General features: G+C 35.5%; 1 protein-coding gene and 1 non-coding gene across 2 annotated transcripts in view; both read left to right on the top strand.

Moving 5' to 3' along the window:
- Nucleotides 1–4,912, top strand: LOC121223130 (uncharacterized). Its single transcript, XM_041104212.1, has 8 exons — nt 1–22; nt 145–747; nt 863–1,471; nt 3,001–3,069; nt 3,879–3,992; nt 4,061–4,320; nt 4,613–4,660; nt 4,775–4,912. The coding sequence occupies exons 2-6, from the start codon at nt 202–204 to the stop codon at nt 4,163–4,165; spliced, it is 1,443 nt and encodes a 480-aa protein (XP_040960146.1). The 5' UTR covers nt 1–22; nt 145–201; the 3' UTR covers nt 4,166–4,320; nt 4,613–4,660; nt 4,775–4,912.
- The window catches only part of LOC107917930 (uncharacterized), a 49,892-nt gene extending 35,392 nt beyond the window's left edge, over nt 1–14,500 (top strand). The window contains exons 17-27 of the transcript XR_005920539.1: nt 11,354–11,464; nt 11,571–11,654; nt 11,755–11,802; nt 11,987–12,061; nt 12,204–12,299; nt 12,626–12,706; nt 12,783–12,854; nt 13,235–13,279; nt 13,409–13,492; nt 13,609–13,712; nt 13,999–14,500. This is a non-coding gene — a transcript (uncharacterized protein). The remainder of the gene's footprint in view (nt 1–11,353; nt 11,465–11,570; nt 11,655–11,754; nt 11,803–11,986; nt 12,062–12,203; nt 12,300–12,625; nt 12,707–12,782; nt 12,855–13,234; nt 13,280–13,408; nt 13,493–13,608; nt 13,713–13,998) is intronic.
- Nucleotides 14,501–15,790: the final 1,290 nt, after the last annotated feature.

Below are 15,790 nucleotides of genomic sequence, written 5' to 3'. Positions count from 1 at the left end.
AAGGGAAATTCAGTCTGTCAGGGTAATATTTTTATTTTAAAATATATTTTTTAGCAGGTAACAAAAATAATAAGGTCTAGTGATAAAAGTTAGTGCTTGGTAGCTTTTTATGAGTTTCTCATGGTAAATATAATGTGTTTTCAGGATGATCAAGCATCAAGCCAAGCATATGTTTTAGGGGATGTGTCAAAGAAAAGATCTATGCCTCAGGATAATGAAGAACCAATACATAATTTTGAGATGGCATCAAAGCGTATTCGCTCTGGACCCAATTCCCACTCAATGCCACCCACTCAAATAAATGATTCTGGGCAAGATTTTTCTTCTGTCAATGGAGGATCTCCCAGTTTTCCTCTTTCAGATGATAATTTAACTCCTGTTGAGCAAATGATAGCAATGATTGGTGCTTTACTTGCTGAAGGAGAAAGAGGTGCTGAATCTCTTGAGATTCTTATTTCAAAAATTCATCCTGACCTGCTGGCAGATATTGTCATCACAAATATGAGGCACTTGCCTAAAAGTCCTCCTTCATTAACAAAGGTCGGGACATTGCCTACAACTCAGCAAGCTGTACATGTAAATAGTCGGGCCCAAGTTCTGCCACCTCCTGCTTCAACAAATTCCTTGCACACACCTGTTTCAACACCACAGTTGCCCTTTACTTCAGCTGCTACAATCAGTTCATTAATATCCGATACATCTGCTGTCAACAATTTTGCTGCAGATTCTAAACGCGACCCAAGAAGGGTAACTTCCATTTTCTATCATCATATATTGCTTTTCAAAATGTTTCAGCCTTTTCCAGATTTAGGATCTTTATAACTCCTGTTGAGCAAATGGAAGTTAACGCTAACCTTTTCAGGATCCTCGTCGTCTAGATCCACGACGGGCTGCTGTTTCTGTTGGAATGTCATGCTCACCTGTTCTGGAGGGCACTGGTGCTGCAATGCCCGACTTTGATTGTTCTATTTCTAGTAAGCCTCTTTCAGTTCCAGCTGTTGAGAACCCTTCTTTGCGCCCGATGTCTAACATTCAAAGCAATGATAACACAACAGAAGGTCCATCAATTACTAGTGTTGAGCAACCAGCTCCTGAAGGGGATGTTGTGGGTGGTGCGGAAGACATTGTTAACATTCTAGAAGTCAAGACTTCCTCCAATCATGCAGTTTCTCCTTATGTGGTTGATGTAGATTCAACTGAAATGAAGGCAGACGTTGAAATTAAACATGAGACTGAAGAATCATCTTTTCCAGAGTCTGATCAGAATTTCCAGGCTTCTATTACTGTATCTTCTTTAGATGAGACTGGTCGGGATTTACCTGTGCCGCCTTCATATGTTGAGCTAACTGAGGAGCTGGAAAGAAGTGTGATAAAATCAGCAGTTCAACAGATCGCTGAGTCATACCTGCATCTTCATTGGTCAGATTGTAATGAAATGCGCATGGCGTTACTTGCGCGGCTTGTTGGTCAGGTGACATGCTATATATATACATTCTGATTTGTCTATATTCTCTGAATGCCTGCTTCTTTTTCTCTTTCCTGTCTTAATGTTGGACTGTTTGTAATCTTGGAGTTTGTTATCATGCAAAGCTGATTGAATTAAAGAGTAATGCCTTCTTACTATCAGTTCAAAGTTTACAATACATACTGCATACTTAGAATTTTACATGGATGCATAAAGTTCGTCACAAGTGTCACCTGTTAGTTATGTGCCTTAAACCTCTTCTATCACCATCTAAAATTACTTGAGAACAGAGACATCCACCTTTTTTAGAGCATTAAGGATTCAAACATTAGTAATAGTGTGCCAGTGGTGTAGAACAGTCTGCTTCAAAGGCTAATAGGCTGATCACGGGTTTATAATATAATATTTTCTATTATTTTTAAGGCTTAATGCATTATTTGGTACCTGAGTTTGACACTTTTTTCTGTTGTGGTGCTCGTGTTATTTTTTTTCCAATTTGGTACTTGTATTTGACAAAAGCTATACATTTTGGTACCTGTAGATAACATTGGTAACTTTTTAGTGTTTAATTCGGGTTTTAGAGTTGATTTGATGAAAATTCATAATTAGCCAATAATATTAGCAATTAACTTTCATCAAACCAACGCCAAAACTGGAATTAAACCACATCCATCGGACTGTATTTGAAAAATTATTTGCAAAATTAAACAAATTCACAATTAACACTAAATTTATTCTATTAACAAAAACATGAAAAATTCAAACCTAATAATATTAGCAATTAATTTTCATCAAATCAACCCTAAAACTGAATTAAACACTAAAAAGTTAACACCATTACCTTTGGGTACCAAAATATATAACTTTTGTCAAATACAGGTACTAAATTGTACAAAAAAATAACACTGGTACACATTAAAAAAGTGTCAGACTCAGGTACCAAATGATATATTAAGCCTATTTTTAATGAACTTCTGTTGAAGTGCTTTGCAAATATGCTCTGCATTGAGTATTGTACAATGGGCAGGTTTAGGGAAAATCTGCCTTTTTCTGGGACAAACTACCTATGCATTTTATGAATAGATTTGAGAAAGTATGGTTCTGGATAAAATGGGTTTGATTTAATCTAGTTATGATGGGACAAAGGCAGACAGGCCATGTCTTAGTTTTGCAAACAAATTAGTTTCATGGATCTAAGATCTTCTAAGAAGCTATGGCTTTCCCAAACTGAAAGTCAAGAGTTTACTGTCAAGGATACCCTGAAGTAATATTCTCTTCATTTTCTGAATGTGCTAAATCCTTCTTTTTTACCCTTGTATACTCTAAGACTTGTCTATTTTCCAAAATGGTCCCATTTCATACAAGTTGTGCTCTTGAAAACCTACTAAAGTGCGTACTTGGATAAATTCTAGAATAATTTTGGATGATTTCACAAATTTCAGACCCTTAGACTAATAGTATTCAATTCTATGTTTTATTAAGTTCCTATGCCTGATGACGTATGCAAAATCACATGTGGTTACGTTTCCTTTCAGATTGATGCTGATGATGACATTGTTGTCATGTTGGGAAAACAAATTGTTGTGGATTACCGACAACAAAAGGTACACAAGTTGTGATCTGTTACTTCTTCCTGCCTTTGATTTTTGACACTATTCTTTTTGTTTTGTTCTACCATTTTGAAGTTTTCTTAGTTGGTTCTCTCTCTCACTCTCATGCAGAGAGGCACACACATACTAAGCTGGGTGCTTCTGTTTATCACATGATTGACATTCTGTTTGATCAACTCTATAATTATGCTTTTTGGCGTCTGTGACCCAGTATTTATTTTCTTGGATGATTGATTTTTTTTTTCTACAGCAAAAGAAGCAAGAAAGTTTGCTACAAGCAAACTACAGTGACTTTTAACGTACATGTTAGGGTGGTATACCCACTTAACAAAAATCTGCCTATTTACAACTGTCCTACAAATCCTTGTGCAAGTATGGAATCACAATGTTCTCTTTCTACTAAGCTGTTCTGGTCTGGTGGTTGTGTCTTGTTGAATGTTTGACAGGGACACAATCTTTGTTTTCTACAGTATGGTTGAATTTTGGTCTTTGACTCTTCATTACTTCCATTTGATTGTCTTTCTTGTTTATTTGATCAAGAAGGAAAGTGTGAAACCAATATTCTCGCTTATCCAATCTATTTGCTTGATGGATCTCAGTACCTACTGTACTAGATGTTATCAGTGTTCAGTGTTGACTTTCATGGATTGTTGCTTTGACTCAAATGTATTAGTTCTAGGATGTTTGTGTTGGTCAGATGAGCTTATGGAGTTCAATCAATGCCAAAGCTGTACTACCTTTCTGCTTTTTGCATGTTGAGTCTGCTTTTTAGAACTTTTATAATGTTGTGTTATATTGGTCAGGGTCACGACATTGTATTGCAAGTTCTCTACCATCTATATTCTCTCACAGTTTCAGATTCACTTGACAACTCTTCATATTCTGCTGTTCTTTATGAAAAATTCCTCCTGGCAGTGGTAAGCTCTTACTTAAGTGAAGCAACTTTGCAATTAATTTTCCCCTAAAAGTAATGGATTTATCTTAGTTGTTTTGCTGCAGTCCAAATCTTTGCTGGACACACTTCCAGCCTCAGACAAGTCATTTAGTAGGCTTCTTGGTGAAGTTCCGTTTCTGCCTGACTCAGCCTTGAAACTTTTAGATGATCTCTGCTCTTCTGATGTGTTTGATGTTGCTGGGAAAGAGGTTCGTGACGCTGAGCGTGTGACACAGGGCCTAGGTGTGGTGTGGAGTTTAATTTTGGGACGTCCAAATAATCGGCAAGCCTGCTTAGGTATAGCATTGAAGGTAAGTTGTCCAAGACAATTTTAGTAATGAATTGTTCATTGGTCACATGCGGTAATCTGTATTTGTTGAATTCTTGTCTTATAATTCTCTCCTATTTTTGTTGATGTTTAGTTTACCTGTGATAGAGCCATACTTATGTGACAAATATCATTCAGGTTTCCTAGGCTATAATTTTTATCCGAGTGGAGAAGCATCATAGAAAGCTTTTAGTCCTATTCTAGTTATGTTTGCGCATGATTCTTTTTTTTCCTTTTGTGGGTTTCTTATTTTTGTTACTTGTCTCTGATGGCAGTGTGCTGTTCATTCTCAAGATGACATTCGTGGGAAAGCTATCCGGCTGGTAAGTGAACTTACTCCTTTATAACATCCTGTGTCTGTTATCAACTGTTAAATGTTTTGACTTTCTGTTGCAAAGTCTTGTCTTTTCTCACTTTCCTGTGTTTATATTACACAGGTAGCAAACAAACTTTATCAGCTGAGCTACATTTCAAGGGAAATTGAGCAATTTGCAACAAATATGTTGCTGTCTGCTGTAGATCAGAGAACGGCAGGTGCAGAGTCTTTGAAGTCTGGGTCTATTGATGAAAGAGGCGACAAGGAGGTTAGTATATCTTCTAAAGGCCCCTGTTTGTTTTCTTTTCCAAGTTTGTCGAACTTCAATATTTACCTGATGCCTAATATGGATTTAACAACCTGTATGGAGTATATAAATTAGATTAATATATTTGAGGTTCTGTTTGTTATTTGTATTAGGATTGAACAAAACTCGATTTAACTCGAAAAAAATGATTTTTTTTTCAAATTTTGAGTTAATTGGATCGAGTTCTTCAGTTTTTTGAATTAACTTGAATAAGTAATTTGGTTTTTCAAGTTTAAGTCGAGTTGAATTTTACAACTTGAATAATAAATTGGTGTAAATACTACTTGGTTCCCTATTAATTTCGAAAATGAGTAAATTGATTCCTCTCCGAAAAAATGAACAAAAGATTCAAAATATTTATAAAAAAATTTTCCCCAAAAAAATTAAAAATTAAAAAACAAAAAAATTATATAAGAATATTAAATTATAAAAATTGTAAACTTTTTCCAAAATGGTAAATTTGAGGCCTTAAATAAGTAAATTACCAATCAAGTTGTACCAAATTATCTTGTTTTTCTCTTATTTTGCTTTGAAAGAGTTCTCAAATTTATATGGTCTCAAATTTATCTGCTCTAGCTTGGAATTTAGCCATATTGTGGACAAGATTTTAATTTGGCATGTTTAATTTTTTTAATTTAACTTGAACAAATTTATTTGACTTAACTCGACTCGAATCTTGTTTCACTTGACTCAATTCAAAAATTTTCAAATTGAGTTAGGATGAGAAGATAAGAATCATCAACTCTACTAATTCAAAAATTTTTCACATGATTCGATCGAACGTTCACTCCTAATTTGTATATGCTTGGAAACTGCATTCATTGTATTGTTGTTTTGCTGTCATATTTTATTTTGTGAGTTCTCTTGCATCCTTGCCCTGAGAACCTGAGCCATTTTCAGCATGTATCACCTTTTTCCAGTCTAGACTCTTGTACAAGTAGTTAACAGCCTGCATTTCAGCATGTCCCAATTCAAAAAAGTGTAGACTGTTGCCATTCTTCAGGTTGGAAGTGGGGACACATCTACTAGTGGCTCTCTACTTTCAGAGCCCCGAACTTCTGGAATTGACTCCTCCAATGCAGAATCAACAAGTAATAGTGCTTCAGTAGTGTCATTTCCTGAAGCCCAAAGACTCATTTCTCTGTTTTTTGCCTTATGCACTAAGGTTTGCTTCTGTTGGCTGCTCTTTCCATCTTTTTATTTGTATTTGTGGTGTTTCTGAGTACTAATCATTTTTTTTTCAGAAGCCTAGTCTTCTTCAACTCTCATTTGATATTTATGGGCGAGCGCCAAAATTGTAAAGCAGGTATGTCTTGTTTGTTTCTGACTGTTTGTTCATCGCTTAATTATTAGGAACAGATTAGGCTTGTCTGCTTGTCCTTGTAACTTGTTTTCTGGTGTATGGGAGGTTGATGTGACTTCACTGAAATATTGCATAATATATAACTTTTCATCTGTTCCAGTGATAGTAATACAGTAATACCATTTGTTTCCTGGAAACCACACAAGTTCTAGAGTGATTTAGTTTTAATAATTTACCTAGCCTGTGAATGCCTAAAGCCACTTTTGTCTGACATTTATAATGTCAGGTCTTTCCAAAGCTGGCTGCAGTTAGGTTGATTCGAAAGTTAGAATTCGATCTTCGTGCATGTGTCATACAAGTATAAAAATTAATGTTTTGTAGGTAAGATCAACATATAAAGCTAAAAGGTGGTTTTTTCTCATTCAAAGTAAACCACGGGTTTTGATCGTTCTGTTATCTATTAAGTGTTTTGATTAGGTTGGCTCTTTGGTTTTGAGTCAAGGCTAAGTTTAATTTAGGTCAAGCTATGATTAAGTTCAATCTTGTTTGTGGCCCTTGGCTGATGCATGTTTTACCTTCTTGTTAAACATAAGCCCAACTGAGTAAAATTGCATGCTGCAGTATGGAATTCTCTTTTTTTCAAGTGCGTAACTATGGAAATTTGTGAGAATCTGCAACTGCTTCTGCATTGGAAGTGCAAACCATAGATACTTGTTAATCCATATATGCAGTTACATAAGAAAACTTGAGAGATTCTGCCAGATGCTGTCTAGATTGGCCACTTTCTCTTTTTAAACCTTCATGGATATAGGATCCTTTCTTGACTTGGGAACTTAGATAATTGAACTTCCATTTCCACAATTGTTGTTACTTTATATAATCATAAGTGTATCTGTTAGTAGTACCTGAAAGTTTCCAAGAGAGCTTTTAATAAAACTGTTCTGTTATTATTAACTAAAGAACTGAACTTAAATAGAGAAAACAATCCTAATCCTAATTGGGAAAATAGTTCCCTTATTCTAATAAACTACTAAAAATAAAATAAAAATATTCCTAGAATATGAATAAAATTTATCTTCCTAAATAAGATTTATCTACCTAAATAAATTTAAAATATATACATATTTCAACACCCTCCCTCAAGTTGGTGCATATCAATCATGCCCAACTTGCTTACAAGAAAATCAAAGCTTGTCTTAGAGAGTCCTTTGGTGAGTATGTCTGCAATCTGTTGTTTTGAAGGAACAAACGGCATGCACTCTTGGCCTTCTTCAATTTTTTCCTTGATAAAGTGCTATCAATCTCAACATGTTTAGTTCTGTCATGTTAGACTGGGTTGTGAGCAATACTAATGGCAGCTTTGCTATCACAGTACAACTTCATTGGTGAAGTTATTGATTTTCTTAGCTCTTTCATAATTGTTTTTAACTACATCATTTCACAAATGCCTTGAGCCATTGATCTAAACTCAGCCTCTGCATTACTTCTTGATACAACACTTTGTTTTTTGCTTCGCCAAATTACAAGGTTTCCCTAAACAAATGTACACTATCCTGATGTAGATCTTCTATCTGTTATTGAGCCTGCCCAATCTGCATCTGTATAAGCTTCAATTCCTCTTTGTTCGGATTTCTTGAAGAATAAGCCCTTTCCAGGTGAACTCTTCAAGTATCTTAGAATTCGAAACACTGCTTCTTCATGTTCCTCCATTGGAGAGTGCATAAATTGACTCACTAAGCTCACTGCAAAAGCTATGTCTGGCCTTGTATGTGATAAGTAAATTAACTTACCAACTAATATTTGGTACTGCGCTTTATCAACTAATCGACCTTCTTTATTTCCGAATTTTACATTTAGATCAATTGGTGTGTCAACTGGGCGGCAACCACTCATCCCAGCCTCTTTTAAAAGATCAATCACATATTTTCTCTGAGAGACCACAAGACCCTTATTTGATCGAGCAACTTCCATTCCAAGAAAGTATTTCAAAGGACCCAGGTCTTTGATCTCAAATTCTAATACTCGATGCTCCTTGAGACGCCTTATTTCATCTACATCATCTCCTGTAAGAATGATATCATCGACATAAACTACAATAACTGCTATTCTATCCTTTTGTGTATGTCGATAGAACATTGTGTGATCAGTTTGCCCTCGTGAGTAACCTTATTTTTTAACAACTTCTGTGAACTGTTCAAACCAAGCTCGAGGAGACTGCTTGAGACCATACAAAGATTTCTTGAGTTTACATACTAAAGTTCCAAATTTTTCTTCAAAACCTGGAGGAGGATCCATTTAAACTTCTTCTTCAAGTTTCCCATTTAGGAAAGCGTTCTTCACATCTAGTTGCTGTAAAGACCAATCAAGATTAACAGCAATTGATAAAAGAACTCTTAACGGAATTTAGTTTGGCTACTGGAGCAAATGTTTCAAGATAATCTATCCCGTATGTTTGAGTGTATCCTTTAGCCACCAACCGGGCTTTGTATCTATCTAAAAATCCATTTGATTTGAATTTGGTTGTGAACACCCATTTACAGCCCACTGTTTTTTTTCCTATAGGTAATTCCATTGTTTCCCATGTACCTGTTTTTTCAAAAGCGCGCATCTCCTCTAAAATAGCCTCCTTCTACTCAGGAACCTGTAAAGCATCTTTCACATTTTTGGGTATTTTTACAGTATTGAGACACGAAACAAAGGTTGAGAATGTCGAAGACAGGGCTTTATAGGATACAAAGTTAGACATGGGATATTTGACGATATTTCTAACATCTTCTCTTTTGGCAATTGGAATATCTAAATCAAAAAATTCATTGGCTGGATTATAAGCTTTACCTGGACTTTTGACAGGATCTTGCGGGTCGGATTCTTGGTGATGAATCTGGTGGATTTCACTTTCTTGATTTCGATTTCTTCTTGAGTAAACAATTAACTCCTTTGTTTGTTCTTTATTCTCATGATCAGACTCTACACCTTCATACTCCTTTTTATTAACATTAACATCATTAATTTTTGTGTTAATCATAAAATCACTTTCCCATTATTAGAATCCCTATGTTGTATATTCCTAGTTTTTTCTTGACCAATTATAGAATCTTCTTTAGTATAATTCCTCCCTGAAGATTAGAATCAAAATAAGATTGTGTTTCAACAAATGTGACATCCATGGTAACAATAATCTTCCTATCAATTGGATCATAACATTTGTAACCCTTTTTATTAGAACAATAGCCAACAAAGACACATTTTTTTGCTCTAGGATCTAGTTTACCTTGGTTGTGAAGATGAACAAAAACACTACACCTAAAGACTCAGAGGGATAAATCTGTGATCAATTTAGATTTAGGAAAGTTATCTTTAAAGAGAAGAAAAGGAGTTCTATAGTTTAGAATTTTACTGGGCATTCTATTAATAAGATATGTAGCTGTTAACAAGGCTTTGCCCCAAAGATAATGTGGTACCTGACTAGTGAACGTCAAGGCTCTAGTTACTTCCAAAAGATGTCGGTTTTTTCCTTCTGCAATCCTATTTTGTTGTGGTGTATTTGTACAAGAATTTTGCTGGACTATTCCATGTTTGGTTAAGAAAACACCTAGTTGGTCGCTAAAAAATTCCCCACCATTGTCAGTTCGTAATACTTCTATTTACACACCAAATTGTGTTTCCACCATAGGATAAAAAGACTGAAACACATTTTTAATTTCAGACTTATCTTTTAATAAAAACACCCAACAAATTCGAATATGATCATCAATAAATGTGACAAACCAATGTTTTCCTGAAAAAGTTGAGACTGTTGAAGGTCTCCAAACATCACTATGAATTAACGAAAAAGGTTTGGAGGCTTTATATTTTTGAGGTGAAAAGAATGACTGATGATGTTTAGCTAATTCAAAAAAATCACAATGATATGAAGGACTTTTATTTTTAAATAGATTAGGTAACAAATATCTTAAATAGTAAAAATTAGGATGTCCAAGCCTATAATGCCAAATCATAACTTTATCAAAATCAGATACAGAATTTAAACATAAAGTAGTTGTTGGTTGACTTAGATGGTCGTCTTCAAGAAAGTAAATTCCACCAAATTCTTTAGCATTGCCAATCATCCTCCCCGAGACCATGTCCTGAAACTTACACATAGAGGAGTCAAATATAACATGACAATTTGAGAACTGGGATAATTTACTGATCGATATGAGATTACAAGCTAGATTTGGCACATGTAAAACATCATGTAAAACCAAGGAAGACAATTTTAACAGTGCCTTTCTCGGTTATTGCCGAGAAGGACCCATCTGCTACTTTGATCTTTTTGTTTCTTGCGCAAGGTGTGTAAGTTGAAAAAAGAAAATGACTACTAGTCATGTGATCACTAGCTCCAGAATCAACGATCCACGTGTTTGTTTTACAAGGCTTGACACTGAGAAAAACAGAAAAATCAATACCTGATTGGGCAAAAGAGGAAGAAGGATTATTGGATGAGTTAGGAATAGAAGAATTCATTCAAAATTGTGGTGATTGAAAAAACTTGTGTAGATGCTCTAATTGTTCCTTAGTGAATGGAGACCCTTCCAGAGAACTTTGGCCCCCATAATTTCCATTAATTGTTTGGAAAGCTCTGCTATCCCCTGATTGTGAACCATGACCATTGCCACTCTTTTTTCTTCCCTTTGTCGGTTTCTCATGGAGCTTCCAACACGTTTCTCGAGTGTGCCAATATTTTTTGCAGTGATCGCACCAAGGTTTAACCATGATGTTACTAGAGATTTAACCTAGCTCAGATACCATGAAAGTTTCCAAAAGAGTTTCTAATAAAACTGTTCTGTTATTATTAACTAAAGAACTGAACTTAAATAGAGAAAACAGTCCCAATCCTAATTGGGAAAATAGTTCTCTTATTCTAATAAACTACTAAAACATAAGGGACCCCTTATTCTAATAAACTACTAAAAGATAAAATAAAAATATTTCTAGAATATGAATAAAATTTATCTTCCTAAATAAGATTTATCTACCTAAATAAATTTAAAATATATACATATTTCAACAGTACCTTCATTTGTACAATTTATTTGTCGTGGATGCAGGCTTTTCATCGCCATATACCTATTGTAATAAGAGCCTTAGGTCAGTCTGATTCTCAGTTGCTTCAAATAATATCCGACCCACCCCCAGGAAGTGAAAATCTTTTGACACTGGTATGCTCTATTTCCATTTCCATTTTGAAAATATGTTTCAGAACTGGAATTCATTTCTTCTGTTTATTCTTGAATGGCACTGATAGTGGTTCTGTTTTCTGTCAAGGTGCTGCAAATACTGACCCAAGAGACAACTCCTTCTCCTGATTTAGTTGCCACTGTGAAGCATTTATATGAGACTAAGCTGAAGGTTTCTTTTTCAATATTCAATGCTATGGTTTCCGCCTCTTACATTCCTTCCTATGATTATGTTTCTTGTCTCATGAACCATTGTGACTTTTTACTTGCAGGATGCTACCATCCTTATTCCAATGTTATCTTCACTTTCCAAGAACGAGGTTTGTTCTGAATTTCTTTTTTGTTCAATAACTTAGCATGACTATGTGCTTTCATTGCATTAAAAAAAAAAAGTTACGGTGAATTATTAGTGGTGTTGATTTGATTTCATATGCTCAGCTAAATAACATAAAGTTGAAAATGTGGCATTAATCATGTTTGGGTATAACTGTCAACTATTTTCAGGTGTTACCTATTTTCCCTCGGCTTGTTGACCTTCCACTGGAAAAGTTCCAGCTTGCGCTTGCTCACATATTGCAGGTACATGTGAAATTTATTTCTTGTTCTAATGAAAGCAAAAGAGCTAGTAAAAGTAGCCTAATTTTCTTGAGAGTTAAAATGTTGATTCTTAGATAGACATTTCAATTCAAAAATTTTTTTCTTTGATTCTTGGTTCTTACAGGGTTCAGCTCACACTGGTCCTGCCTTGACTCCTGCCGAAGTGTTGGTAGCCATCCATGACATCGCTCCTGATAAAGGTGGTCCTCCACTGAAAAAGGTGAGGTGTTTGTATAACTGAATCTTATGGTTTTGTTGATCAAAGAAACTTATTCCATCATGTTTTACCAGCTATATTGATGTTATAGTATACTCCATGTTTTCACAAGGAGATTAATTTAATACTTAACCAGATAGATTAATTTAATACTTAACCAGATAGGATGTAGCCGCACTTTGAACTACCTTTTTCTTTTTGCTAAGAATATTTTGGACGTTTACATTCTGTAAAGCAATGTTCGTTTTGAGAAGTTCATAGATGGTCATACTTTCTTCTATGTTGTTCCTGTAGCTGATATTTCTTTGTGCTTTATAAAATTTATCCAGATAACAGATGCTTGCTCAGCTTGTTTTGAGCAGCGCACGGTTTTCACACAGCAGGTCTTAGCAAAGGCCTTGAATCAGATGGTATGTTAAGCACTATTTTATCTCGGGTTAATGCTGTTCTTTTATACCCATAGTAACGTTTTCCTTATCAATTCAGGTTGATCAGATCCCTCTTCCGTTACTTTTCATGAGAACAGTTATTCAGGCAATTGATGCTTTTCCTACCCTGGTAAGTTTTAATTTTATTCAATTTGTTTTTCGATGTTTTTGCAAGTTTGACCTTCTGGGTCTGACCAAAAACCACATTGTAATGTTGTTGTCATTTGTTTATCTTATCATTTGAAACAAACTTCTGGCTGATTCCACAACTCTCAAACTGAGAATGACTGCATGATCAAGTTATTGATGTTGATTTAGTTAGCATATCTTTCATTTCTTATTCCTATGTGTTAAGATTTAAGGGTTTGTTATAAGAGTTCTTTTTTACATCACCAACCATTGGCAAATGTTAATATGTGCTTGGATTTGGCTATGGGCATGAATTAAATCACAGAATAACACAAAGATCGATCCAATGATTTTCTTAGCTGTATTTTCTGTTGTATCCAGGTTGATTTTGTCATGGAAATCCTATCCAAACTTGTGAGTAAACAGGTCAGTGACTCGAACCTATCTAATGAAGAACTTGCCCATGTACCCTTTTGGACGAACTGGTTAACCTCAGTTTTTAATTGGCATGCCAGGCGGAAAACTGATATTGCTATTTCTGTTTGTTGAGTGTAGATCTGGAGAATGCCGAAATTGTGGGTTGGATTCTTGAAGTGTGTGGTTCAGACACAACCTCATTCCTTTCCTGTTTTATTACAGGTAAAAATAGAATGTACTTCAGATGAACTCCCCTTCTCTCTAGTGCATATGAAAGAACTTGTGGCTTTTTGGTAATAATGTTTGGATTTACACCTTTTCGTTTTTTGTGATTGCAGTTGCCTCCGCCACAGCTTGAAAGTACACTGAATAAATATGGTAGTCTCAGAAGTTCCCTTGCTGCTTATGCAAGCCAGCCAACTATAAAAGGTTCACTGCCTAGGTATAGTTCTCTGTATTCTAATCGAGAACCTTCCCCGTGCTGATGGAAAAAGAAGAAAAGAAAATATTGGCTGCTATTCTTTTTGATTCAAGATCTTTAGTTCAATTACTGTTAACGCAACGTCTTGAACAAAATGCTAGGGTCAATTTTAAAACAAATTTGCAATCAGTTCAAAGTTTGGGGCTTTTATTGAAGTCTCTTTTGTTTAGCATGGTTCAAGTCCATATGCCTTTTTATGCTTGTTTGCTGTGGTGATTTATAAGTGCTAATAAATACATCTTGGCAGAGCAACGCTTGCGGTTCTCGGTCTTGCAAATGAGTCGCATATGCAGCAGCAGCAACCACATATGTCAAACTTGCATTCTTCGGACACTTCTTCAGTTCAGGGGGCAACATCAACATAAGAATTCAAAGACGGCTGTAACGCTTGTAGAAATTGAGCAGCAGGTGGATGCCAAGAGTGTCACCATGCAAGGGATTTGGTACAGTTGAGGGAGGATCGAAAGAATGAAGGTTGCATGTCAATCGAGTATGAGAAGGTGGTGGTAAAATAAGAAAATGAAGAAGGGGTGAGCAATGAAGAGGATGGGTCGGTTGCCTCCAGATTGTACCATAACACCACCATAATTGCCTTCACAATTTTCCCCTTTGAGAGTAGCTTTAAATTTTTTGTTATATGTAAATTTAATGTGTATTATTATTATATATAACAAGGGTTCCCTTGTTTTGCCCTAGGGATCCACACTATTTCAATGTGGACTTTAAAGGGAAATGAAAATTGAATGTCAGCCTCAGAATGCTTTAAATGTCCGTTTCTTAATCTCTCCAAATTAATAAAATTTCTCACTCGCTACGTATATTTTACAAAGTACTACATAAAATTTCCCCTTCATGCATTATATGAAACCTATTCAATCACCACCAGCGATTCGCCTGGAGTTTTGTCCCATTAATCAATGATCGGTTTATTATTAATATAGAATAGATACTTCCGCAGGAGCATAATCGATTTTCTGGTTAAATACATTACGAGATGTTTTTCCATACTTTCCGCATTCAGTTCTAGCTATTTCTGCGCCTTTTAATCGACCTGAAGAGGGTAGCAGACTAATTGATTAATGCACTGATTCTAGAGCTCTTTGGGTACAGGTTTTACGGGCAAAGTATGGGGTAACTAATGGAATATCAGAAAATTTATCCTGTAGTAGAAGTTCCTTATTGTGGGGATCCCTTACCAAGGTTTGGCCGAGCGAAAGATTAGGTGTTGGCAAGATCCATGGATTCTTAATGTAGGGTCTCTTGTTAATTTGATTCCCGGTCATTCTAGTCTTGATTTGGATTACTTGCTTAGTGATATGGTTTCAATGGATGGTAATTGGAACCTTGAATTATTTCGGCTTTAGGTTCTTGAGACAGTCATACGGAAGATTATATAATTTGGGGAGGCTCGATGACGGATTCTTTTTCTATTAAAACCGCTTATGGAATAATTAAGGCGGGTTCTTAGAAACTGAAGGAAGATATTTGGAAGATCCCTTAGAATTTCAAAGGCCCACAAAAAGTACGATTTTTTATTTGGCTTATTCTTAAGCAGAGGCTTCTCACTAATGAAGAAATAGTTCGTCGGGTTTTGGGGCAGAGTTTGGTTTGTGGCCATATCTCCGAAGATGTGTTACGTGTTTTTAAGAGATTGTCCGACAGTGAGAGATATTTGGAATCTTTCAATCCCCACTGATCGGCTTATTAGGTTCTATTCTAGTAACACCCAGGAATGGATTGCTTCCAATTTGCTTAATCAATATGATATTTGCTTCGAGGAGGTTAGCTGGGAATGTTTTTTTGGGACAATCATTTGGCGTATTTGAAAGAATCGTAACCTTATTATTTTTTAGTGTGTACCATAAAGCAGTTTTGATATTACCAAAGCCTCGTATAGTTGAGCCAAGCATGTTTTGAGGATCGATCAGAGTCGATTGAATATGGGGAAGATTATGAAATCATGCTACAATTGCCTGAAGGTTGGGTTTCTTTAAATACAAATTATTCTATTAGGTTTGAGGATAAATCTGTAACAATAA

The sequence above is a fragment of the Gossypium hirsutum genome, chromosome A01 (assembly GCF_007990345.1).
Source record: "Gossypium hirsutum isolate 1008001.06 chromosome A01, Gossypium_hirsutum_v2.1, whole genome shotgun sequence".
In the NCBI taxonomy this organism is placed as follows: domain Eukaryota; kingdom Viridiplantae; phylum Streptophyta; class Magnoliopsida; order Malvales; family Malvaceae; genus Gossypium; species Gossypium hirsutum.
The sequence above is the reverse complement of the archived record's forward strand: the minus strand, read 5'-3'. Positions and strand labels throughout refer to the sequence as shown.